The sequence below is a fragment of the Callorhinchus milii genome, unplaced genomic scaffold (genome assembly GCF_018977255.1).
Source record: "Callorhinchus milii isolate IMCB2004 unplaced genomic scaffold, IMCB_Cmil_1.0 Scaffold15, whole genome shotgun sequence".
In the NCBI taxonomy this organism is placed as follows: domain Eukaryota; kingdom Metazoa; phylum Chordata; class Chondrichthyes; order Chimaeriformes; family Callorhinchidae; genus Callorhinchus; species Callorhinchus milii.
The window spans coordinates 2,544,968-2,570,488 of record NW_024704756.1 but is presented as its reverse complement, the minus strand read 5'-3'; the positions used below and the strand labels follow the sequence as shown (position 1 = coordinate 2,570,488).

At 47.1% G+C, this 25,521-nt stretch overlaps 1 protein-coding gene across 4 annotated transcripts; it reads right to left on the bottom strand.

Annotated features, from left to right (window-relative positions):
- Positions 1-24,489, bottom strand: LOC103177165 (transmembrane gamma-carboxyglutamic acid protein 3). 4 transcript variants are annotated; one of them, XM_042340757.1, is made up of 4 exons: positions 24,414-24,489; positions 7,805-7,850; positions 3,633-3,793; positions 1-1,777 (listed from the first exon to the last, which is right to left on the bottom strand). In XM_042340757.1, coding segments are annotated over exons 2-4 (714 nt in total). In that variant the 5' UTR covers positions 7,806-7,850; positions 24,414-24,489; the 3' UTR covers positions 1-1,225. The 4 variants fall into 4 exon arrangements, with proteins under 4 accessions (XP_042196691.1, XP_042196692.1, XP_007889396.1 ...); XM_042340758.1 differs by lacking the exon at positions 24,414-24,489 and adding an exon at positions 23,487-23,543; XM_007891205.2 differs by lacking the exon at positions 24,414-24,489 and adding an exon at positions 20,154-20,178.
- Positions 24,490-25,521: the final 1,032 nt, after the last annotated feature.

Genomic DNA, 25,521 nt, shown 5'->3' with positions numbered 1-25,521 from the left:
AAGGGAGAGATTTTTTTCTCCCTTTCGCCTGGAAAATTATTTTCCAATAGTAAATTCTTTTAAGCATCTCATATTTTCATCCCCAAAACTTGGTCAATGTTCAACCTTCATTAGTGCTTCCAAGACTGCAACATCCAGTCAGAGACAGCACATCAGGCTGTTATTTGTTAGTTACACTGCACAATTAAGGGAAGCACTAAGCACCTTTAGTTTCTGGTTAGCCTTAAGCACAACCAGCCCCTTCCCCCTTGTAACTTTCCAACTATTCCTAAATCCAGAGCACAGAGCAGGTGGGTCGGGAATAAACATCCTCCCCCCCACCCATTCTGCGGTTAGTGGCAACAGCATAATTTCAGGAACGGAGGTTTTGTGGCCCATCCCAAACCAGCTTCTCTTCCCTCCCCGGCCCCCTCTGCACTTCCTGAACTAATGTAGGTGTAAACCGAGGTGGCAGAAGTCTGGTTATAAGCCGTACCTTCTTCCCCTGTGCTTTTTTTAAAATAAAAAAACATGTATATGGCAGATTTCTCCCTCTGCGCCCTCCCCTCTTCCACACCCCCGCCTAAGAAAGAACATCCAAGGCTATCACTAGCTTTCCCCTAAATCTCTGCAGCACTGGCTCCACTCTCCACGCTTGTGCAAAAACAAGCCTTGTGAGGATAGTGAAAATAAGTGACACAAACGGCAGCGATCGTTGCTGTGCTAAAGGCAGAAGTATGAGGGGTTGTGACTCACATCGATCACAGTCCGTTGCTTTCCCCGGACATAGCGAGTGAGTTACATGGAGTCAGTGCTGACTCAGGACGCTCTTCCTGTTCACCACCAGCGCACTTTCCCCACCCCACAAGAAGGAATTTGAAGTGTTTCTGCACAGTATTAAATCCAGTGTTGTACAGCACAAACAACTTCTTTCTCTTTAAAACAAAAACAAATTGTCCGTTCATTCCATCCATCTCCTCCCCGCACTGTAGTATTCTTCTCAGTTACAGGAATGCTTGCTTTGTGAGCCGCCCTCCTGGCTCACAACGTCTGACACATTTTTTTAAAAAAAAATTATTTGCGTGTAAGTTTTCTACGAAGTAAAGTTTCACCCAAATGGTCGCAGGTAGACACGGTTGTCTCAGAGCAAAGCGTCTCTCACACACTCACTCATTCACTGTATGTCTTAATCACTGAATCAGCAAGTTCTCTCAAACTCCCCTCTTGTCCCTCCCCAGCGAGCCGGTTACTTGTTGGTGTGCTGGCGTGACACCGAGGGATCTATTCTGACAATCTCTTCGTACTTCGGTGGCGGGTCGCTATACGGTGTGCTGCTCTCCTCCACGGTGCTCTCCACGTGTCCGGTGACCTCTTCGTAGGAAGGCGGTGGGGTGGCGTTGGAGAGTCTGGAAGAGACGGAGGCGGACTGCTCCTGCACGTACAGTGTCCTGTTGGAGGGCTGTGCGCTGTGCTCTCCCCGCTCGGTGCTAGGCCTGGCCCCCTGCTCGTGGTGAGACGAGTCCGGCTGGGTGTGAGGGGTCTCCCTGTGCACCAGCACGCGAGGCAGGCTGCGGGTGGTCCGGCTGGTCAGGTAGCGATTCTGAGAGTACGTGGGGCGCCGTCGGGTGGCCTTCTGCAGCTGGCACCTCCAGATCACAAACAGGGCGATGACGATCAACAGGGCAACGCCCAACAGTGGCACCACCACGTAGATGGCATCGGTACGCTCCACACGCAGCCCAGAGTTGTTCCTGGGTGTCACGTACAAGTTGTTGGAATATTCCTTCCAAAACTCCATCTGAAACACAAGAGTAAGATTCCAGATACCAGGCCGGTCCGTTCACTCCCAACATATTCACCGACTCTCCCTCCCCCGTTTTGTACAATAGTTATTATCCACATGGGCCAGAACAGAGTGAAGCTTCCACTATATTGTCCCAACAAGCAGGATTGGCTGAATGTCAGTATTTCTACAAATGTGTCCTAACACTGGTGACTCCTCTGCAGTTGCCGTTGTCTACCTTTTCCACACCAGCATTCCTCGAGGCTTTCATAACAATGATGATCTTTGCGCCTTATCACATTGTTGAGACGTACTTAAGATGCTTCTGGGCATTTCATAATGAAGCAAAGTGACTGTATTTATAGGCGGACTCGGGAGCCAATTTGTACACAGTAGTGTCCCACAAACAGCCATGAAGCAAGTGACCAATTCTATTTGGGGGATTGTTGGCCAGGACGCTGGGAGAGAGAAACTCCCTTCGCTTTTTGAATAATGCCAGAGGATCTTTAACGTTCACCTGAACAGGCACAGACAGCTCGGTTTAATGTTGCATGTGAAGGTCGGCACTTCTAACAATGCAACACACCCCCAGCACTCCGTTGGGAGCATCGGCCTAGATTTGGAGTTCAAAGTCCCAACATGGACTTGAACCCACAATGTTCTGACTCAAGAGGCGAGAATTGAGCCAGGCTGACCCCAGGATTGAGTGAGATGATGGGGAGGGAAGCAATGCAGTGTTCCAAAACATGATTCATTCCTTGGTTTCCAGAGGTGATGATTAGGAATATACAACAACAACAAGATTTCATTTATAGAGCTCCTTTCACGTCGGGAAGATGTCCCAAGGCGCTGAACAGTTGGGTCAGGCCCCGAGCAGGGAGGAAATGGTGAGGGGAGGGAAGGGAGGGAACGAGGAGGGGGTAGAGAGTCAAGAGGGGAGCTGAAGGCACGGTCAAAGAGAAAGGTCTTGAGACCGGCCTTGAAGGAGGAAAGGGAGGAAGCGGCAAAGGCACTGGGGGATAGAGTTCCAGAGCCTCGGGGCTGAGAGGCTGAAGGCCCGGCCACCCATGGTAGGGCGGTTGGGGCGGGGGATGTGGAGCAGACCGGAGCCAGAGGAACGGAGGGTACGGACAGGTAAGTCGGGGGATAGTAGGTCGGAGAGGTAGGAGGGAGCAAGGCCGTGAATGGCCTTGTAGGTGCAGATGAGGATCTTGAATTCGATCCTCTGGGGGATGGGAAGCCAGTGGAGGCGAGCGAGGGTGGGAGTGATGTGGTCGCGAAGCCTGGTGCGGGACAGTACACGAGCTGCAGAGTTCTGCAATATACTCTGAAGGCTAGCCCCAATAACGCTCGAGGACAGATGGTACCATTCATCACGTAGAGAAATCAGAAAATAGGCATCTATCTGCAGCAGCTTCAGTTTCTGCTTGGAACAGGATGTATGTAACTGGTGTGAACCTGTCCGCTCAGCGGGCTCTGGCCTGCTCCATGTCCCCCCGCCCAGCCCTACATCGCCGTTTGGGCCTTCAACCTCTCTGCTCCCTCCCTTTGAAATTCCATCCCACAGTTCCTTCATCTTGTCCCCTCCCTTGCCTCCTTCAAGGCCCTCCTCTTCGACTGCCCCCACACTCCCTGCCCTCCACCCCTCCTGATCCCAACCCCTAATTCAGGTCCAAACCCCTGACTGTCCAGCACCTTGTGACGTGCTCCCAGTGTGAATGGGCTCTACAAATGTAATTTGTTATTGTTGTTGAATCTGCCCAAGGTTATGAGATCCCATGTACTTATGCGGCAAAAACCACAGAGCGTTCTTTACTCTGCTCAGAATAAACCCATCTAGTTATCCCGTGGAATCAGAGGCAACCCTCACCATTTTCTCTTCGTTTTCAAATGCTTCCTTTGCTTCCTCGTACCCGCAGATTTCCTCCATACACTCCCGCTCGATGTTGCCCTGTCGGATCTCCTCCAGAAAACGGTTTGCTCTTGGAACCCGCTTCAGAATGGAATTTGCATCTTTGGACGTGAGGAACACTGCAGAGACAATGGATGTTTAAAGCCGACTCAAGAGGATTTACTGAGTTAAAAAGCTTTATTAATGACTGGATTCAAGAGGAGGAGACAGTTTCTCAGTACATCTAGATTGGTTTGTGATTGTGGGTAATCAGAGGTTTTTGGAGAGATTCTGGATTAAGTCCTGGTATTGGACTCAAACTCGCAACTGGTAACCAGAGACCAGAATGTTACCAATTGAGCTAAACCGGTGAAAGTGATGTGGAGCAGGGTATACGTGCAGAATTACTTGTAGTATTACAAGTATAGTATCTATCCACATGACCATGCAATTCATGTGCTGGAAGTCCATTCCATTCCCAATCTGGGAATTTCCATGTGTATCTGCCAAACATGCAACTCTCAGTCTGGTTTGGAAACTCTTAAGCATGGTGATGAGTTTCCACACGTTTCAGACACCCGGCTGACCTAAAACTAAACAAGTTGTAATGTCATGGGAACAAATTTGTGGATAAAGTTAAAATAAACAAAAGGCGGAGGGAGGGGGACAACACGAAAAAGAAAAGCTTAGACAAGGCAGTCATCTCTACTGAGCTCTTCAAAGCTCTCCAGCTCTTCAAAAATCATGCTGGAGAGATAACTCATTCGAGTGCCAGTTTTTCCAGCTTCCTTAGAGCGATACTAATGTTTCATGCACATGTTTTATATATTATATATAATATATATTTAAAAAATCAAACCTAAGAGGTATTGCTCTACTCCTCACAACCCTGTGCTTCACAGATGCTACCCGCCCACGCCCAATACGATGAAAGCAACTTCACTGCTAATGGCAACTTCTATTTTAAGACAGCGGCGTCTCATCCCCTTCGAGCCAGAGTACAGCTTGTGTTTGAAGCGACAGGAGGAACAGCTCACTGAGCGGTTTAATGAGACATGTCCAAAGGCACTTTTTTTTAAAAAAAGCTTCGGTCACCCTCTCGTACGTGCCCAACATTGTCTGCACACAGCGAGTGTTCGATGGGTTTAAGAACATAAGAATTAGGAGCAGGAGTAGGCCATTCGGTCCTTCGTGCCTGCTCCGCCATTTAATAAGATGATAGCTGATCTTCTCACCTAACCCTGATTACCTGCCCTATCCCCATATCCCCTAATCCCTCTATTTTTCAAGGATCTATCAGTCTCAGCCTTGAAAATGTTCAACAACAACAACTTGTATTTATATAGCGCCCTTCATATCAGTCGGCGTCTCGGACCCAAACCCCTCATAAATCAGATTATCTTTCACCAAAATCTTTCACAAACACTCACCTTCCTTTTACATGGGCACTCTCCCAAAACAAGCCCAGAATGGTTGGGAGGTGTGTGTGGAGAGGGAGGGGAGGAACATTCTCATGAGGGATGAGGGACTTCAGTTATGTGAAGAGACTAGAGAAACTGGGATTGTTCCCCTGAGAGCAGAGAAGGTTAAGGGGAGATTTAATCGAGCTGTTCAAAATTATGAGGGGTTTTGTTAAGAGTAAATAAGGAGAAACTGTTTCCACTAGCGGGTGGGTTAGTAACCAGAGGGCACAGATTTAAGATAATCAGAGGGAAGACGAGGAGAAATATTTTTAAGCAGCGAGCTGGAATGCACTGCTGAAAGAGTGGTGGAAGTAGATTCAATAATAACTTTCAAAGGGAATTAGATACTTACTCGAAAAGGAAAAATCTGCAAAGCTATGGGGAAAAAGCGGGGGTGTAATTAGATAGCTCTTTTAAAAGGCCAGCACAGGCACGATGGGCCAAATGGCTTCCTTCGGTGCTGTAGGATTCTATGATTATACTAACTTGATCACTTTGAATTTTCTTTGATTGTACGTTTACTAACTGAATGAGTCCAGTCTGCAGCCACACCTATACCTTCCCAGCTCTTTTTTTGACCTGATCAATTTAGGATCAAATCCTTCTGTCGGAAGCCAGTTCCACACATCTACTACTCTGTAGGGAAAGAATCTTTTAACCACTCATCCTTTTTAAGACTTTCAATTTTTAATGTATTGCTCTGTTCTTCTCTAATATTCTAAGTCAGATTATCTCGCTTACATTAAGCCTCTCATCATGTTAAGGAGCTGGATCAAGTGACCCCATAAAAACTTTTTTTCTTACCAAAAATAATTTTAGATCCTCATAACCAAGACTTTCTCATAGCTTTAATCTTTAAATCCTGGATTCCGCTCGTTCTCTTCACTAAACCCTCTCCAATCTTCTATGTCCATTTGAAGTTGCTCCAAAACCTGACGTAATCCTGTTGGTGTTCCTGCACCTAACCAGATTCCATGGCTTGTGTTCATTCAGAATAAGTGCTTGACCAGATAACTTGTATTGTTCTCTAACTATACTCTAGTATGTTCATACAAATGTACAGAGGGCAAACCTAGCAACTATTATATATTATGTGGAGATCAGGTTTTGGAGTCCTGGAGATTACAGCAGTGAGTCTAGGTACAGCTTGCGAGCAAGAGGCACAATTGATCAAGGAGCATTGTACAGTGTAGAAACAGCTGAAAGTGAAGAGGAGACACAGGGATGGTGTGACACCCTTAAATACAGAGGGAGGTGGTGGAGGGTGCTGCCAAGTGCAACAGTTTGGGGGTTAAAGTGTGAAAGTCATTGAAAAAAATCAAGTGACCAAACAAGCCAGAAGAAAGGCCTGAAACTCGAGAATAGGCCCCCAGGAGCTGTGAGAGTGACAGTCTGCAATCTAAAGAGGCCCAAGGGGAACTGTGGTGATAGCTCCAACACTAAAACAGTCCCTGTGGAGCCTGTAAAGTGACAGCTTATATCTGACATGCTGCACACAGTCACTCCCTGAAATACTGCACAACAATTTACAATAGACTGCACAGAGGGGTTTAATACCAACATGCATTGGCTTTGTGGAGTCCTGTAGCTTAGTGGTTAGAGCACTTGCCTCGCAAGCGAGAGGACCTGGGTTTGATTCCCGACAGGGCGAGTTTCCTTACTCTACATGTCTCTGCTTGCCCAGCGCCTTGGGACGTCCTCCTGACGTGAAAGGCGCTTTATAAATGGAATCTTGTTGTTGTAGTAGTAAGTAGGAACCCGGTTGTTAGTCAATTGGCGGATTCCTTCAAAGTAATAAAAATATAATTTGGTCGCTCAATCCACAACTGATCGTGGGACACTGACTGCTCTGCCCAATTGGTTGCCAAATTTTGCTCACAAAATATACAGTCAATTCACTTTATAGTACATTCTGTAAAGCACTTTGAGACGTCTCAAAGACGTGATAAGGTGCTATATAAAATGCAAGGATTATTATTATTGGGGAGGTGGTCGGCCAACAAAATAGATATTTCTTGATTAAATATTCCTTGATTTATGGCAGTAATGGCCAATCTTTTTGGTTGACCAACAAAATATTTTTTTGATTGAATATTTCTTGATTTGTGACATAAATAATCCCTTCAATTTTTTTAAATTTAAATAATAATAATTGTGGTCACTCAATCCATGACCGTTTGTGGGATATTGCTATGTGCAATTGGCTGCCACGTTTCTCCCACAAAATAGTCTATTCTGTGAAATGCTTTGAGATGTCTCGAAAGACGTCATAAGATTCTATATCAGATGCAAGGATTATTATTAAATCTAAATATAATTATTATTATTATACAAGGGTGGTGGAAACAGATTCAATGACAACTTTCAAAAGGGAATTGGATATATACTTGAAAAGCAAAGATTTACAAGGATATAGGGAAAGAGCAGGGGATTGGGACTGATTGGGCAGCTCTACCAAAGAGCCAGCACAGGCACGATGGGCCAAATGGCCTCCTTCTGTGCTGTAATAATCAATGATTTTACCGAAGCTATTTTGTTATTTCTATGATTATTTTGTTGGTTGGCCACCACTGCATTAGGGTAAGGCTAGAGACCTTTAACTTGGATGTGGTGCTGGTGCCAATCATCTGAAGAAAACAGATGGTTCGAGTTTTAATTAAAAGTTATAAGAAAATGAAATCTACTCACTTCTTGCCACCCTGTGAAAGCTCTTCTCTGTGTGGAGCACATATACCTGCAAATAAAACAGAGATATGGCTGAGGAACAGGTGGCTCTGCAATTCTATGTGCTTCAAGACGTTTCAACGTGATAAGGTGATCCATCAAATCTAGCATCTTTTACTCAATTGAATATTTCTTGATCTCCGGCGTAAATAATCCCTTCAAAGCATTTTTAAAAATTAGCACACTCAATCCACCCTGTTGTTGGCACACTGCTGTGAGCAATTAGCTGCCACGTTTCGCCCACAAAATACAAAATTAGTTCTGTTAAATGTTTATTTTGTTGATGATTGGTGAAAGTCAGTGAGCGTCCAGAGCCGAACACAACTGGAGGCTGTGTAGCTAAGAACTGAGACTTTCCAGTTACTTGGACAGGCATCATTAATTCTTAGACAACGGCTAAATAAAGAAGCACATGCCAGCCATGCCCTGACCCTCTGCCCAGAGAGTGACTCAAACCATCTGAGTCAGACCTCACACCTGCCAAACATCACAGAGCGGAATCGTGGGGAGTGTGACTCCACTCTGACCATATTTTATCAGCAAGTGTGCGAATGCAGCATTGGGGACTGGGATTGATTTCACAATGGAACCTTCAAACGTATTCCTGAAGACGTGATAAAGCACCATATCAAATGCAAGGATTATTATTTATTATGATGTTGGTGCAGGTTAGGTTTTGAGACTAGTGAAGCATTACAGGAGACCAACGGGTAATCATTGGCTCCCCACCTCCCCCAGTACTGTGCTGAAATGTCAGCTGAGACCCTGAGCTCAAAGGCTCCGTGTCAGTCTTAAACCCACAACTGTACAACATCAGGATCCAACTGCACATCCTGACTAAAAAACAAAGCATTTTTTGTAGTTATTACTATTTCTATTATGCTATTCCATTAAAAAAATGCTACTTCTCTTTCTGAGCCATTTGTCCAACTGAGAAAGAAAGCTTGGGTCTGCTCACAGGCATCTGCCAATGTGGCTTTATAGCTCTCTAGTTGTAGAACAGTCAATCCACGACTGTTTGTGGGACACTGCTCTGTACAACTGGCTGCAGCGTTTCTCTCACAAAATACAGTCAGTTCACTTTACAATATATTCTGTGAAGTGCCTTAAGAGGTGTCAACAAGTGATAAGTCGCTATATCAAACGTATGGATTATTATAGTAGGTGCACAAGAGGAGTTTTGGCTCAGTGACCCTACCCTCAGCTTCGAATAATGCTGTAAAGCCAAAGCCCTAACGCACTGGTGGCCAACCCGTTCAGGAAGTAGCCAGCCAAGCATTCGCACAAGCCCAGGCAAGTCCGTTCCAAATCAATGCCTTGTTTCCAGTCACTACCGAGCAGTAATGCGCGTGGTGTGCCCATAAATCAAGCGATATTCAATCAAGAACGTTTATTTGGTTGGTCAACCAAAAAGCTTGGCCACCACTGCTCTAATGGATGAAGTGCTCCTAATTGGACAAGCAGCAGGAAGCGTACTGCTGAACACCAAGGTGGACTGAGTAGGTTTAGCTGGTTAAACTCGAGTAGTCCCCAATCCACACTCTAGTGTCTTCCGAGCCTTGGCTCTCACCGATCAGACAGTCACGCCTGGCGTCCCCCAGGGCTCTATCCTTGGTCCTCTCCTCTTTAATATCTACAGGCTCCCCCTTGGTGACAACATCCACAGACATAGGGTCAACTTCCACATGAATGCGGATGACATCCAACTCTATCTCTCGGCCTCCAACCTCAACTCCAGGATCACTGTTGTCCTGACAGATTGTCTGTCAAGACAGATTGTCTGTCAAGACATCAAGTCCTGGATGAGGGTAAATTTCCTACAGTTGAATGTGAACAAGATTGAGGCCCTCCTGATTGGCTCGCGCCGGCGCCTCAGCACCTCAGGCTCTGGCAGCATCAACCTCCATGGTTGCACACTACAACTCACCAGTCAGTCAGGAACCTAGGTGTCTTGTTCAACCCTCAGCTGTCTTTTCTTCACCACATCCAAGCCATGACCCGCTCTGCCTTCCCTCATCTCCGTAACATCGCCCGACTCCACCACTACCTCACCCTCAGGCTGCTGAAACTCTTGTTCATGCCTTCATCGCCTCCAGGCTCGACTATGCAAACGCTCTGCTTGTCGGCCTTCCCAACTCCTCCCTCCACAGGCTGCAGATAATCCAGAACTCTGCAGTCCGTGTCCGCTCCCGCACCAAACTCTGTGACCCCATCTCCCTGATTCTCACCCAACTCCACTGGCTCCCTATCCTTCAGAGGATCCAGTTCAAGATCCTGGTTCTCACCTACAAAGCCCTCCATGGCCTCGTCCCACCCTACCTCTGTGACCTCCTAACCCCCTACCAACCCGCCTGCTCCCTCCGCTCAGCCGGCTCTGACCTGCTCCATGTCCCCCGACTCACCCGCCCCACCAATGGTAGTAGAGCCTTCAGCCACCTAACCCCTAACCCCAACCTCTGGAACTCCATCCCCCAGTCACTCTGCCTCGCCTCCTCTTTAGCCTCCTTCAAGTCCCGCCTCCTCTTCGACCATGCCATCGGCCACCCATCTTCCCCCTGACCCCAGCTCGGGTCAGCGCCTTCGGGTGACCTCCAGGCCTTGGGTTATCCTCCAAACGTAATCTTGTTGTCGCACACCGTTATTCTAAATCATCCCTTTAAATTAACAAAACAAAGAACAACTTACACGTATACAGCAAGTGAATTCAGGAGGGATCATTTATCTCAAAAATAAATTGAAGCTATGTTAATCTGCCATGGATTTGGGATGTGTTCTGCCCACCTGGGCTGTCGAGCACAACATTTGACCCGTCAAGTTTTACATTTTTCGGGATATTCTGTCCACGATGGCTTCACAAACAAAATTGCCAATTACTGTCAACACAGACACAGTCAGCGAGTGGCAGCAGTTATCTCAGGCTGTCTGACTGGCAGGCAGCACATCAGGCTGTCTGACATCTGTGCTCCTGAGGCAGAAACCCTCCCCCCAAATCACCAGAGATATTCCTGACCGCAGCGGTAACAATCATTATAATCCCCACATTTGAAACACTACCTCTAACATCAAAGCCTCTCAAAACGCTTCACAGGTAATTGCTGTCAAGTGTAGTTAGTGACTGTAGTTTGCACACAGCAAGGTCCCACAAACAGCCATAAAGTGAAGGAGCAACTTAGCTTGAGGATTGTTGGCCAAGGCACAGGGAGGAACACCTTCAGTATGATGGGATCTTTAATATCCACACGAACAGACAGCGTCAATGCACAACACATTGGGGCTGGGGCATATGTAAATTTGTCCGCACCCCCCACACACACACACTCCACCGCACATCCCCCCACCCATTTAGTTCTCCCTCAACACTGAGAATCAATGGACACCAATAGCCATCAGGCTGCTCAAAAGAGCAGTAATTCAATCAGATGATGAAATTTTGTCTGAACCGAGAGATGAATGATGTCCTGAGAACACAGTCTGTGTAAGATCAGTATTTCAGACCAACAGTGGGACAGGAAGGGGGCGGGGTGAAAAGGAAAGGAAACCCAAGGTTGTCCTACGTTCCCCTGGTTTATGAACCCAGCCAAACACAAAGGATTCCCTGGGCAGTCAGGCGAGTGAGCGACAATATTAATTTCCTCTGACTGAGACAATGCCCCCTCCAGGGCTGATCAGTATGCACCATCGGGTCAGGAACATTCCAGAGCACGTAGCGCTGCTCACAGCGTAGACAGCTTGAAGCACCAGGAGCTGAGCTGGTGTTACACCATCTCTAAAAATGCACCCGGCAACCATCAAGTGTGAAAAACAACTCCATTCGTTAAACACTGTTAAGCCAGGTGAGGTTTGTGGAACATTCCAAATCTGCGAGATAAAGTGATACACGTTTGTCAAACCGGTTTTTGTTCGTCCGATTTTGATTCAATTTTCTTCCAAAGTCACTGAACCTTTTTGTTGGGGTCGGAGATCTTCCATTGCTGGAGTGGAGTCCTGTAGTTTACTGGTTACAGCACTCGCCTCGCCAGCGAGACATGCCAGGCAAAACCTTAGGCAAGTTTCCTTACTCCACGTGCTTCTGCTTACCTAGCAGTAAGTTGTAACCCGGTTGTTAGTTGATTGGCAGATCGCTTTTCTGGGGGTAATAATCACTTCAAGAAAAAATAATTAAAAAATAATAATTTGGTCACTCAATCCATGTCTGTTTGTGGGACACTGTGTGCAATTGGCTTACACGTTTCGCCCACAAAATGATCACGTCTCGATGACGTGATGAGGCACTATAACAAATGCAAGGATTATTTATTTCACAGGCAGAGGTCAATCCTGTGACATACTAATTTGTTTCGCTTAAAGCTACAATTCTTTTCTTGCTCTTCTCAATGCAACAGTTTATCTCTATCTGGTTAAACAGCTTTGTGTTTGGTGCCTCACAACAGTACCTCCCCCAAGGAATGAACACGAGGGTGAGGCTGTGTATCTATTCCTGGAGTTTGTAATATAGACAAGCCATTAATGCATCCGCCTTGTACCAAATCTCCCAAGGAAACATTCCCACAATGTTGTACTGTTGTTTTAGAATACAACCCATTGGGTAAAATAATGTAGGTTGTAATGGTAAAACGGAGTCTGCTGGGAAATACGATTGAAGGCATTTATTTCAGTGCTCTCTTTGTTGCAGAGTTTCATTAAGTTATTCACCTCAGTTAACAGAGTTACATAGCAAGTCCCATGTATTGGGAAATGACAAGCTGATTCGGCCAAACATTTTTTTGGTCACGTTCTTGATAGTAAAAAAAATGTACAGAAGTAAAACAGTACAAATTGTTATTCACAATTTGTACTTCTTGTGAATAACAAATTCATTTAAAGAACGGTCTTCAAACATGAGTGTGTTGAACCATGCTTCCACCCACCAGCTGACAAGCCATGAAGTGTCCAATTGCAGTAATGTATCTTTCTTCAGGAGGATAGTGGGACGTCCTCCTGATGTGAAAGGCACGATACAAATGTAATTTTGTTGTTGTTGTTGATAGGTTTCACTGTACATGTTTCAGCAGCAGATTATTTGACATCACACGTAGGCATTGGTGGGGTCTCATAAACACCAGCTTGTTACCACAAAGACTGGATTTGAACCCTAGTCATGAGCTCAAGAGAGAGACAATTCCCACAGAGTGAAGCTTTTTATAGGATCGCCATTTAAACAGGAAAGAGTTTCAAACAACATTCTGTGCGAGTTCCCTGCAATCCGAGGGCCATGATTGCAACTTGTGTTGGTTTCAAATTATCTGTTGCGAACAATTCCATTCTCTATAGGCTTTACGTTTCTTAAACGTGAACAATCAAACCTTTTCTGATTCTTGTTATAATGGGGAGATGCCAGTGAGGTCAGAGCATAGCTCTGAAAATCTTCAGGCCACTGAGACCATTTGGCGAAAGGACGAGTGTAAAAAAAAGGTTCAAAGGCAAGGGATCTGAGATCCAATTGCTCGGGTTTCCTCGTCCATGCGTTCGTCACCTCCCGACAGGACTTCTCAAATGTCCCCTTTGCCAGTCTCCAGGTTCCACCATACACAGGATCCAGCTGATCCACATGCTCACCCGTTCTAAACTCCTTTCCCCCATCACACCAGTTCTAGCCAGGCTCCACTGACTCCTCATCGCTGAACGGATCAATTTCAAGATCCTCACACTCGTTTTCAAATCCCTTCATGCCCTGGCACCTCCTTAGCTCTCCAACCTGCTTACCCCTCAACCCACAACCCGCTGCCTCTGCTCGACTGGCTCCGGCCTCCTCCATATTCCTCATTCACTCCGTTCCACCAATGGCGGCCGTACTTTCAGCTGCTACACCCCGAAACTCTGGAACACTCTTCTTCTGCCTTGCCACTTCCTTCCCCACCTTTAGGCCGCATCTGAAGACCTTCCTATTTGACCGTGCCTTATTACCCCACTCCCGGCGTTGTGCTCCACCACTGTCAAGCGCTCTGAGACACTGCCCTGTGCGAGGGGCACTATATAAATGCAAGTTGTTGTTTCCTTTACAATAGACTGAACAAACCTCACCAAATGAACTCTTTCAATGCAATGAGTACCACATATACCAGAGCAGTGAATACTGTGACTGTATCACATCACAATCTAAATACACACAGTCTGTCCTTACAGGTACCTTGAGACTTCCAGCTCCAGATGTCCTCTGCACATATATAATCATAATGCTGCTCACTCACCCAGTACACTGGTTCTTACTAAATCATGAGTTCTTCAGCTTTCATTACAACACCTGCCAAGCTTGGAGTTTCTCAAATACTACACCGAAGGCCATGGAATGAAACATCTAGGATTCAGTATATACCAACAACAACTTGGACTTCTAAAGTGCTTTAATTTGGGGTGAGCAACAGCAACAAAAATACATTTGTAAAGAGGGAGGAAAAGAGGGGTAGATTGCAGGTGGAATGACCAAAGGCATGGTCAAAGTGAGACACTTGTAAGAGATTTGGAGAATTCCAGAGAGTGGGGCATAATGGCTGAAGGCTCAGTTGTCAATAGTAGGACAGAAGGAGGGTAGAATGAGCAATAGTGCAGAGCAGAAAGAGCAGAGGGCACGGGCCGGTGAATAGAATAGTTCTGCAGCTTATTTATTATAGCGCTCGCCCTGCAAGTGAGAGGAGCTCGATTCGATTTCCAGGCGGGGCGAAACCTGAGGCAGGTTTCCTAACTTCACACATCTCAGTTTACCTGGCAGTAAGTAGGAACCCTGTGATTAGTCGATTGGCAGATCACTTTTCCAGGGGTAATAATCCCTTCAAAAAAATAAATTAAAAATTTTTTTTTGTCCCTCAATCCGTGACTGTTTGTGGGACACTACTGTGCGCAATTGCCTGCCGCATTTCGCCCACAAAATATTCAGTCACTACACTTAATATAGTCTGCGTCTCAATGACATGATAAGGCGCTATAACTACCTTTGGTGGTTCAGTGTTGAAAAGAAACCGCACAAACACGTAAAAGAAAACACTCTGTGAACATGTTGTACAAACAAGATACCAGATAAGGGCAAAGTGTCAGGAGCAACAGTCTGCCATCAGTGGTGTGTTTTATGGTATCCAGTCATATATCTCGTTTACTGCCTCCAACCCTGTTCTTGTGATGTGACTGGAAGGCAATCAGCAGTTTGTTTTCTGATATCCAATCGTATATCTTTGGTTTATATTCTCCAATTCTGTCTTTATTGTGCCATGTGAGTTTCTGCCACACAGAAAATAACTGAAAGCAACCCCTGAATAGCAAAGAGGGTTTATCAACCGGAATCCCAAGCAGTACAGACCTGCGTTTTGCCCACAAAATAAGCAAGTCACTAAACTTTACAATATAAAAAGAAATCGCTGGGAACACTCAGCACATCAGGCAGCATCTATGGCGAGAGAAAAGTGAGTTAACGATTCAGGCCGATGGCCTTTCCTCAGTTCTTATCTGCTGCGTATTCCCAGTGACTTCTGTTTTCATTTCAGATTTCCAACATCTGCAGTATTTTGCCATTTGTCCACTTTACAGTATATTCTGTGAAGCGCTTTGAGACATCGCAACAATGTGATAACGCGCTATATCAAACGCAAGGATTATTATTATTATTATTATTCAATCCTTGTCTGTGTGCTGAGTGAGCAGATGTCAGCCTTGTCAGCAGATGTCAGCAGCAGTAGGGTGGTCCAATTGGCTTGAATGCCTCTGCGTAGAGGGGAAACAGTCAGGGTTAACATTACAGGCCAAGTTCGGGAACTCTTCCTGGAAGATGCACATCTGTAAAGTGTTGGGTGGTGACCTCTGTGATCAGGTATCCTACTGATATTCAGTCTAGGTTCACATGTGAATAATGGCCATTTGAGAAAGCTCGCAAACAGAGTCTGAAGAACGAAGCCAGTAGAAGTAAAAGGGAGTCAAACATATTCAGAAGACTCTTCGAAAAGAGAAGTCTCTCTCCTGGTGTCCTGGCTGACAATCCACCCAAACAAAATACATCACATAATAATAACAATAATAATAATATGGTCACTCACTCCATGGCTGTTTGTGGGACATTGCTGTGCGCCCAAACTGGCTGCCGCGTTTCACTCACAAAATACAGTACTCCACTTTACAGTATATTCCTGTGAAGCTCATAAAGTTCTCAACAACGTAATAAAGTGGTGTATCAAATGCAAGGATTATTATTATTATTAAAAGGGAGAAATCTATTTTGTTTGAAAAATGAATAGTAAGTTAGGAAGTTTTGGTCCCTTGGTAGATTTGAACCCATCACTTTCCGCCAAGCAGCCAACGAAAGCCACGTTGCACTGATCTCCAGACCTGCTCCACTGCAGGGGTGACCATGATTACAAGACGAGTCAATAGAAAAGGTGTCAGAGCAGCTCCTGCCCAGGGCTTGTGTAACAAGAAGGATCTGAATGAAAAAATCTGGTATTCAAGCCAACAAGTCCGGATGAGTCAGAGAGAGAAATTTAGACCAGCACTGCGTCAAATTATTAAACACGTTCTGGGAACACTGACTGAAAGCAAGCGAGAAATCCCAGTCCCACAGCTGAATGTACCATGCAAGCAGGAAACCTTTGAAGAAAAATTAAATCAAGGTCTATAGAGCTTTGCGAGTAATATAACTAGGAGGTACTCCAGCGTATATATGTTTATTTATTGCAGGGTACTCGTCAGTCTCAGTCTCACTTCTGCCTTTAGGTCAAAAGCCTCACATCAGGACTTGAGCTCACAGTCTAGGCTAAACCTCCAGTGCAGTGCTGGGGAAGACGTTGCATTGCTGGAGATGCCAGCTTTTGGAATGAGAGTATTACATGTCCTCCTATTCCTCAGGTGGACGTTAATCTCATGAAAACTATCCCAACAGAGAACGGGGATTCATCTGGTGTCCTGGCCAATAACCCCCTCCCCCCACCCAAATTGGTCAGCAGGACTGTTGGCGAGACTTTGCACTGCACAAAATGGCTGGTACATTTAATAATAATCCTGCATTTGATATAGCGCCTGATCATGTCTTCAAGATGTATCAAAAGCGCTTCACAGAATATACTTAAAATGAATTGACTGTATATTTTGTGGGCGAAACCACGGCAGCCGATTGCACACAGCAGCGTTCCACCAGAAAAGCGATCCACCAATTGACTAAGAATCGGGTTCCTAAATGCTAGGTAAACAGAGGCGTGAGGAGTAGCAAGGAAACTTACCAAATGTTTTGCCCTGCCCAGGTATCGAACCCAGGTCCTCTAGGTTTAAGCCGAGCACTTACATTTGCCTACAAAATGCAATCACTACTCCTGAAATGTTGAGATGATGTGATAAAAGGCACTTCCAAAACACTGCTTCTTTCCTCCTGCTTTGTATGAGTAAATCTAAAATCTCTACCTACAAATCATCAGTCCCGACACTGTGATCAGTATACAGAGTCTGGCAGCGATATCCAGCTACAACCTGACCTCGCTGCATCACAATTACCAAAGCTTCCCACACACCTTTCCAGCTCCCTCGGAATTTTAATCAACTTCAGACGGAGCGTTTCAGACACTTAGTGTGAGTCTCCAGTGATGCTTTGCACAACAGCCCCAGGCAATACTACGCTCCTGTCTGGTTATAGTGCTCCACCTCCCAAAATCAAGTGCACAGAGACACAGCATAGCACAGGGAACCGGAACAGTGGTGCAACCATGCATTGGGGGAAATATTTAGTCGACAATAACATGCAACAAAGGTTGTGGGTTCAAGCCTCAAGACTTTGAATCACATTGTCTAAGCTGATGCTCGGGGTGTCAACAGTTGTTGAAAACTATTTTTTTCTGCTTAAAAAAATTGTTAAAGCAAAGCCCTCTGACTATCACAGGACAAAGAATAGAGTCCCTGTGTTACGGTGGTGTGCATCAAGCTTACATTGTGTGCTTGCAGAAAGGGCATTGCTGCCATTTACTGAAAAGCTCTCACTGCGTCATGACGCTCTTGGGATTGGCATGGTGTTCACCAGGATGAGTCACTGCCTTCAGGAGAGGACAGCAAATTGGAAAAACAGATAAAACACATTAGGAGGTATGCAGCCCAGCATGTTGTTGTTTATAATAAATAAATAATGCTTGCATTTGATACAGTGCCTATCATGTCATCGAGATGTCTCAAAGGGCTTCACAAGACACAAAACTGTAAAGTGTAGTGACTGTGTATTTTGCAGGCGAAACACAGCAGCCAATTGCACACAGAGGTTTCAACAGCCACTGCCAATTGACAATGGGACACAGGTTAACCTACCACCCCATAAGGGTACATTACAATAGCTCTTCTACACATCATTTGCTTTACCTTCTATTCGTACCATGGCTAATATTATTTGGGCCGGGAGAAAAGATACATGAGACAATTTGTACAGAATCATTTTTATTTTACACAAGGGCAAGCAGAACTGCACTATCGATCATGGACATGACTGCAATTCCTATAGTAGCTGCACAACGCACATTAACCCAAAGACATTGACCCTCACAGACCAAACCACAACAGAGTGAACAAAGATGCTTTGTGCAGTTTCACCTCAACCCAACCACATTCCAATAGCAGCCCTACTATTACTGATTTATTATTTTCTAAACACCTGTCCCCGTGAGATGGAGATATTCACGCTCAGCGGATGCCTGGGGTGGATGCTGGATTAAGAGTGCAGGCAGCGAGCACACAGGCTGTTCTGCATGCTCATTGGCAGAAGGAAGCATTGGCAGAGGCCTGGGAGCACATTAATCATCTGCCTATCTTCTCAGCTCCGCTTTGTGTACAGCCAGGTAGACCCAGGAGGGGGAGAGAATATAGGACGCAGGTAAATCAAAAAGCAGTACATGAAACACACACACACACACTGTTGAGCAGCTCAAAATAATTCACAACAACAACTTGCATTTAAATAGTGCCTTTCACATCAGGAGGATGCCCCAGCGAAAGACAAGCTTGTTCCCGTTAACTTGCTTAACACTAGTAGTGGCTGAGATTGGGGGACAGGAACCCAATAACTGGAGGAGGCTGCTTTATAGCATTGTATTCCCAGCTGCCCAAGAATTGTGGAGTCCTGGAGTGTATTGGTTAGAGCACTCGGCTCACAAATGAGAGGACCTCGGCTCGAAACCCGGGCAGGGCGAAACTTTGGCAAGTTTCCTTACTCTACATGCCTGTTTACTGAGAAACCTGGTTGTTAGTCTATTAGCAGATCGCTTTTCCCAGCGTAATCATCCTTTAAAAAAAGTAAATAAAATAATAATTATTTGGTCATTCAATCCATGACAGTTTGTAGGACACTGCTGTGCGCAATTGGCTACTGCTTTTCACCCACAAAATATACAGTCAATATACAGTATATTCTGTGAAGCACTTTAAGAGGTCTTGAAGACATGATAAGGAGCTATCAAATGCAAGGATTATAATTAATTCTATTTTGTCTGGTGTCCCTCCCCAGACTAAAATCAATGACAATACACATTTGTTGCACATTCCCGGCAGGAATTTCACTTTATTCAACCTCTCCCTCACTACACACTGCTGCTTAATTCAGTACAGTAAAAAGCTTGCCAGCAAACTTTGATAATTCATGCTTAAGCCTGGGCTGCCAGGGTAAAGCTTCCTTTATTTAAAATAAGGAAACGGAAGGAAACTTGTCAGCTAAAAGACAGAGAGGTCCTCCTTCCTTCAATCTCAAAATCAGAGAGGAACAAAGTTTGATGAATCTTTTAAAATGTTTTAAAAGCTGGTAATTAGGAGTGAATCACAGCAGGAAATCTGGGGGTTGAGAGGGGGTGGGAAGAGCGAGTAGGGAAAAAGAAGAGTAGGTCTGCAAAAATAAATATCTGTTTGTCAGACAATTGCTCTGCAAAGAATAACCAGAGGTTTGTATCACGTGTCCACATTTTTACAAACAGAAATGAAACCATTTTCCGTCCGTTCTTTGCATTTTGAGCGTGAATGTGTCATGTTCAGCTGGTGATGTACAGCGTCTCAAAGTATTCTAATATATTAACAAAAATACCCAGTACGTCCCTGACAGCTGAGTGGATAACATGCTGTGTGATACGATACTGAGCTTACAGAGCAGGAAGGCTCCCAGGCTAACATCCTCAGTTTGCATTGAATTGGCTGATCTCGGCCAGGCTGGTACAGATTCACTTCCATTAGCTTCTGTATCCCTTGGTGAGTCGAGAGGAAAAAGGGGAAGGAAACAGTCTTGTTGGACGTGTGAATGTGTTGCTACTGAGTGAGGGATATTCCTGGCTGGTCACTCTCCTACCTGCACCCTCCCTGCTCTCCACCCCTCCTGATCGCAACGGACAGCTCGGGTCCAAATCCCTGACTGTCCAGCACCTGGGACGTCTTCCCGACATGAAAGGCACAATACAAATATAATTTGTTGTTGTTGTTTTGGTGACACCTTGGTCTGCTTTCTCGTTAAACAGCTAACTAACAAAAACAAATTAATTTATGTACTGCCTTTCAGGTCAGAGGGATGTCCCCGGGCGCTGGACAATGAGGGGTTTGCATCCGAGCTGTGGGTTAGGACCAAAGAGAGATAGAGGGCAAAGTGGAATGGACGAAGGAAGATGACCGAAGACATGGTAGAAAAGGAAGTTCCTGAGACAAGCCTTTAAAGAGGCAAAGGAGGGGGTGAGGTGGAGGGGCTCCAAGATGGGGAAGAAAGGCTGGATCATAATCCCTCAATCATAAGCATCTCAGCCAAATAGCTACCCTTCACTCAACAAACAAACATAAAAATAAATAAATATATAATCCTTTGTTATTGTGCCTTACCATGTTGTCTAAACATCTCAAAACACTTCACAGGATGTACTGTAAAGTGGCTTGACCGTGTGTGTGTGTGTGTGTGTGAGCAAAAAGCGTAGTCAGCAAGATTCTCAGCATATTATACTGTAAGGGTTGAAGCCTAGTTTTAAAGCTAAAACTCAGTCAATATCCACATGAACTTTACAGATGTCATGTAGAACGAAGAACAGGAAGGAACCCTGGCTACTTTTTTCCTATCCTCAGCAATTGAACGCTGATGCCAACTGCAGCGAACACCACTTGTGCTGCTCTAGCTGATCAGCCAGCTCTGTGCTGACCCTGTAGGTCTCTGTAGCTCAGGATCCCAAACAGTGCATTTACGCACTAAGCTGTCAGACCGGATCGTAGATTCAGCAGAAATAAACATCCAAGTACAGTACAACCATATTGCCTCACAGCCGTTTTGAGAGAGTTAGCACTAATTGGGATAATAGGTCTTACTGGAGGTATCCAAACAATGATGTCTTGGCATACAACAACAACAAATTACACTTGTGCAGCACCTTTCATATCGGGAGCACATCCCAAAGGGCTGGACAGTCAGGGATTTAGACCAGAGCTGGGGGTTTGGAATCAGGAGGGGTGAGGGGCAGGGAAAGTAGTAGGAGGGTGACCGAAGGCATGGTCAAAGAGGAGAGTCTTGAGATGTGCCTTGAAGGGTGCGAGGTGAAGGGACTGTGGGATGGAGTCCCAATGGCTGGGGTCAGAGAGGCTGAAGGCATACTGAATGTACTTTATGGGGGGGGCGGGGAGAGGGGGGAATGGAAAGCAAATCACACAGGGACTCTTTCCATTATGAGTAAAGTCCTGCCCTCTCGGGAGCAGCACTGGCCCTGTTTATTTCAATTTGGAAGTAAAGTCAGACTGTTCCTTCAAATAGCTGACCTTTAGACGTCTCACTGGGGGGGAAGAAGCCGAGTCATAACAATGCAAGTTACTGAATCAAGCCAGCATCTAGAATTCAGCAATTTTAAGAGACGGCATTTGCTTTCAGTAAAACCCGACAAACAATAGGGATGACAGGACAGAAAAGCTCGGAGCACTTGCCTCCCCAGAGAAAAAAGTGTTAAAAAGCAAACCTGCGTGCATTTAAATAGCAACGCCGCATAAACCAACAGGAAAAAACATTGTTCTTCCATTGCAGTCTGAGACAGTCTGTGGGACACAAAATACACAGTAAATTCACTTTACAATATATTCTGTGCAGTGCTTTGAGACATCTCAATAAAGTTCTGCATCAAATGCAAGGATTATTATTATTTCAAGCACACAGAATCCGGCAAATTATTGAACTCAAGGGAGTCTGAACTCTGGAGGTGTTTTTTCTGCAGCTGTTCTTCTGAGAATTTATTACAGAAAACTGGCTTCACGATTACAGCTGTGTTCAGAATTTGTTCGAATTCTGGCTGCTCCGAAGTGCTACACAAATGGAGTAAACCTAGTCCCAGCCGGAATTTCTCACCCGTAGCTGTGAGAAATGGGTATTCATCATGCACGGGTATAGCCAGTCAAATGTTGCCGGATAGTGAGCAGGAGAGGCAACTGCCTGATTTGCTTACAATCTGGTGAATAAAGCTTCCTGCTTTATCTGGGTCAGTGTGATTTGCAATGTGACATCTACCAACTGACTCATCTTAGCAGTTGGAAGTTGACTTGGTACGGAATTACATTCTTGACTGTTCACAAATACCTAGAGGTTAAATTTAGGGAGACCACTGAATTATCTGTTGCTGGACATCTCCAAAATAGGACAGAGAATTGAAAAAGCAGAGGTCAAAAGAGTGCACGGCAAACATGAAACAGTTTCCCCCCAAATCCACTCCACAATAAAAAGAGGTGGCCTTCCACAATGGAGGCTTTTTTTAAAAAAAACTTCCACCTGTAAATCGAGGATGATTCAACCTGTTGGAGGTCACCAGCGTTAAGTGAGAGCTTTATATAGACTGTGTGTGTGAGAGGGGGGGAAGAGAGTCTGTGTAACGAGTTCAAGTGGGACAGTATTGTCCATTAGAAAACGCAACCCAATGCCCCTCCACCTGCGCTTTGGGTGAACCTCCCATCTCCTTGCAGTCTGCTTTCATAACAGGAAAATCATTCAAAACAAAAAAAAGACAATAGTCAGACAAAAACTCAGCTCGAACATATGTGCAATCTGACATTGCCACTAAATCAAACGCACACGTTTTTCTGTCGCGTAGATTGGAAAAAGTGCCAATTACACAATCAGCCTACATTTACACACCCACAAACACACACACACACACACCCAAACACACACACACCCACAAACACACACACCCACACAAACACACACACACACACAAACACACACACACACACACATCCACAAACACACACACATCCACAAACACACACACACACACACACACACACACACACCCAAACACACACACCCAAACACACACCCACCCACAAACACACATACCCACAAACACACCCACCCACAAGCACACACCCACCCACAAACACACCCACCCACAAGCACACCTACAAACACACCCACCCACAAACACCCACAAACACACCCACCCACAAGCACACACACACCCACAAACACCCACAAACACACACACACAAACACACACCTCCTTTAAACCCACAGGTTGAGTCGACTCCACGCAATTTGGAACACCGCTCTCAGCCACAACTCTCAGGAGCCTCAGAGCTATTCCGCGAGAAGGGTCCGGAGACGGAGCAAAACCCCCAACAAAACAAAACCCCAACACAGAACATTTACTGTTTTCAAACCGCGCAGACAAACCTGGTCTGTGGCATTGCATCGGGGGGTCCGCACTACAGGTGCGACGGGAAAATATCCGGACACAGACGGAGAGAGAGAATCCGCTTCGAAATACAGGGACTTGTTAACAGTCCGGGGGGGGGGGGGGGAGAGTGGGGGGCAGAGGGGGGGGGGCTGGAGAGGGGGGGGGGCTGGAGAGGGGGGGGGGCTGGAGAGGGGGGGGGCTGGAGAGGGGGGGGGGCTGGAGGGGGGGGGGGCTGGAGAGGGGGCTGGAGGCTGGAGAGGGGGGGGGCTGGAGGGGGGGGGCTGGAGAGGGGGCTGGAGGCTGGAGAGGGGGGGGGCTGGAGAGGGGGGGGCTGGAGGGGGCGGGGCTGGAGGGGGGGGGGGGCTGGAGAGGGGGGGGCTGGAGAGGGGGGGGGGCTGGAGAGGGGGGGGGCTGGAGAGGGGGGGGGGCTGGAGAGGGGGGGGCTGGAGAGGGGGGGGCTGGAGAGGGGGGGGGCTGGAGAGGGGGGGGGGCTGGAGAGGAGGGGGCTGGAGAGGGGGGCAGTGTGGGGGGGCAGTGTGGGGGGGGTCTGGTACTAATGCGGGGGTTCTCCCTCTTAACTTACAGGCAGGTTCTGTCAGTAATTCCCCCTCTCCCCCCCCCCCCCGCGCCCCCACTTGGCTCTCGGATGACAAGGTGCTGATTAAAATGAGGGTCGCTGTGAAGGCAGCCGATCGCCTCCTCCTTCGGTGTGGCCTGCGGTCTCCATGGGAACGGGGGGGGGGGGAAGGTACCAACCGGAGGATGCTGCAGTGTGTGTGTGGGGGGGGGGTCCACTCGAGCCGCGCTCTAACCCCCCCCTTTACCATATAATGTCACACACACCGCGAGCGCAGGAAAAGCCTTTGCTTTTCATTTAATTAACAGAGAGGGGAGAAAAAAGGGCAAAGACACACTGTACGTACCTCACACGTCACGCCCTTAAACGGACTCCGAGCGGGGACTGTGCCCCGCAACCGAGCGTGCTGCCGGGGCCGCCCACCCACCGCCCCGCCCCCCGGGGTGATGGACAGCGCCCTCAGCCACACGCAGGCCGGAAGTCCGCCGCGCTGGCCAATGACGACGAAGGATTCCTCGGGGTACCCGCCCCAGCACGTTCGGTTGACACCAAGGTGCCAGCGGGGGCGCGCGCACAGCCTCCCGGGAGTTGTAGTTTGCTCGCGGTCGTCCGTCTCCCCCCCACCACCGCCACGGAGATGCACCGCGCTGCCGCCCGCTTCTCTCACCCACCCCGCGGGGGCGGCGGCGGCTTCCACCCGCCGGCTCGGTCTCGCATGGCTTTGCCCACCTGGTCCTCCGCGCCGCGCCCCTCGGGCTGCTTTGTGACGGGGGCCACGCCTTAAACTGGAACTACCACTCCCGGCAAGCCCCGCGCGGCCCCGCCCCACCCACCCCCAGCCCCGCCCCCTCAGCCCCAGCCCCGCCCCCTCAGCCCCAGCCCCGCCCCCCCGCTGGTCTGACCGCACTGACACCGAATGGGAAGGGGTTTGCAACGCCCAACACACACAGTCCACATTCTGGCATTCCCAGAAAACAGCTGATCCGGGCACACCCGACCCGACCCATCCATTGCTTTCCCCCCCACCCAAAAAAAAACTTGCACTGGATTCCACATTTCCTGTTGGGGGAAGTGTACTTTATTTGTAATTCATCATCTTGTATTAGGGTCGGCCGCCGCAAGGGGTGTCCGACACGGGCAGAAGCCCCGTCGTCGTGCTTAAGAGCATCCAGACCAGACTGAGAGTTCCATGCATCCCATCAACACGTGGGAATCCCAGAGGAAGGTTGTCCCAATGGGACGCGCGCGCTCTTCTCCCTTTCGTTTCATATTCCCAACCGGCACGAGGAAGGCGAGCTCTTCTCCTGTTCTCCTACCTTGAGGAACTTTATACGGGTGGGGGGGGGGTGGCTAACACCGGTGTTCTTTTTTAAAAAAGTAACTTTTCAAATGAATGAAGCTGGCCCGCGGGGGCCGGGACCGGCCCGTGGGGGCCGGGACTGCGCAAATTATGT

Bases quoted from the DNA above. Each gene is read 5' to 3' on its own strand.
- LOC103177165 (XM_042340757.1), bottom strand. The intron at 1,778-3,632 runs GTGAGGGTTGCC...CTTGTGTTTCAG, and splicing joins TTGAAAACGAAGAGAAAATG to ATGGAGTTTTGGAAGGAATA.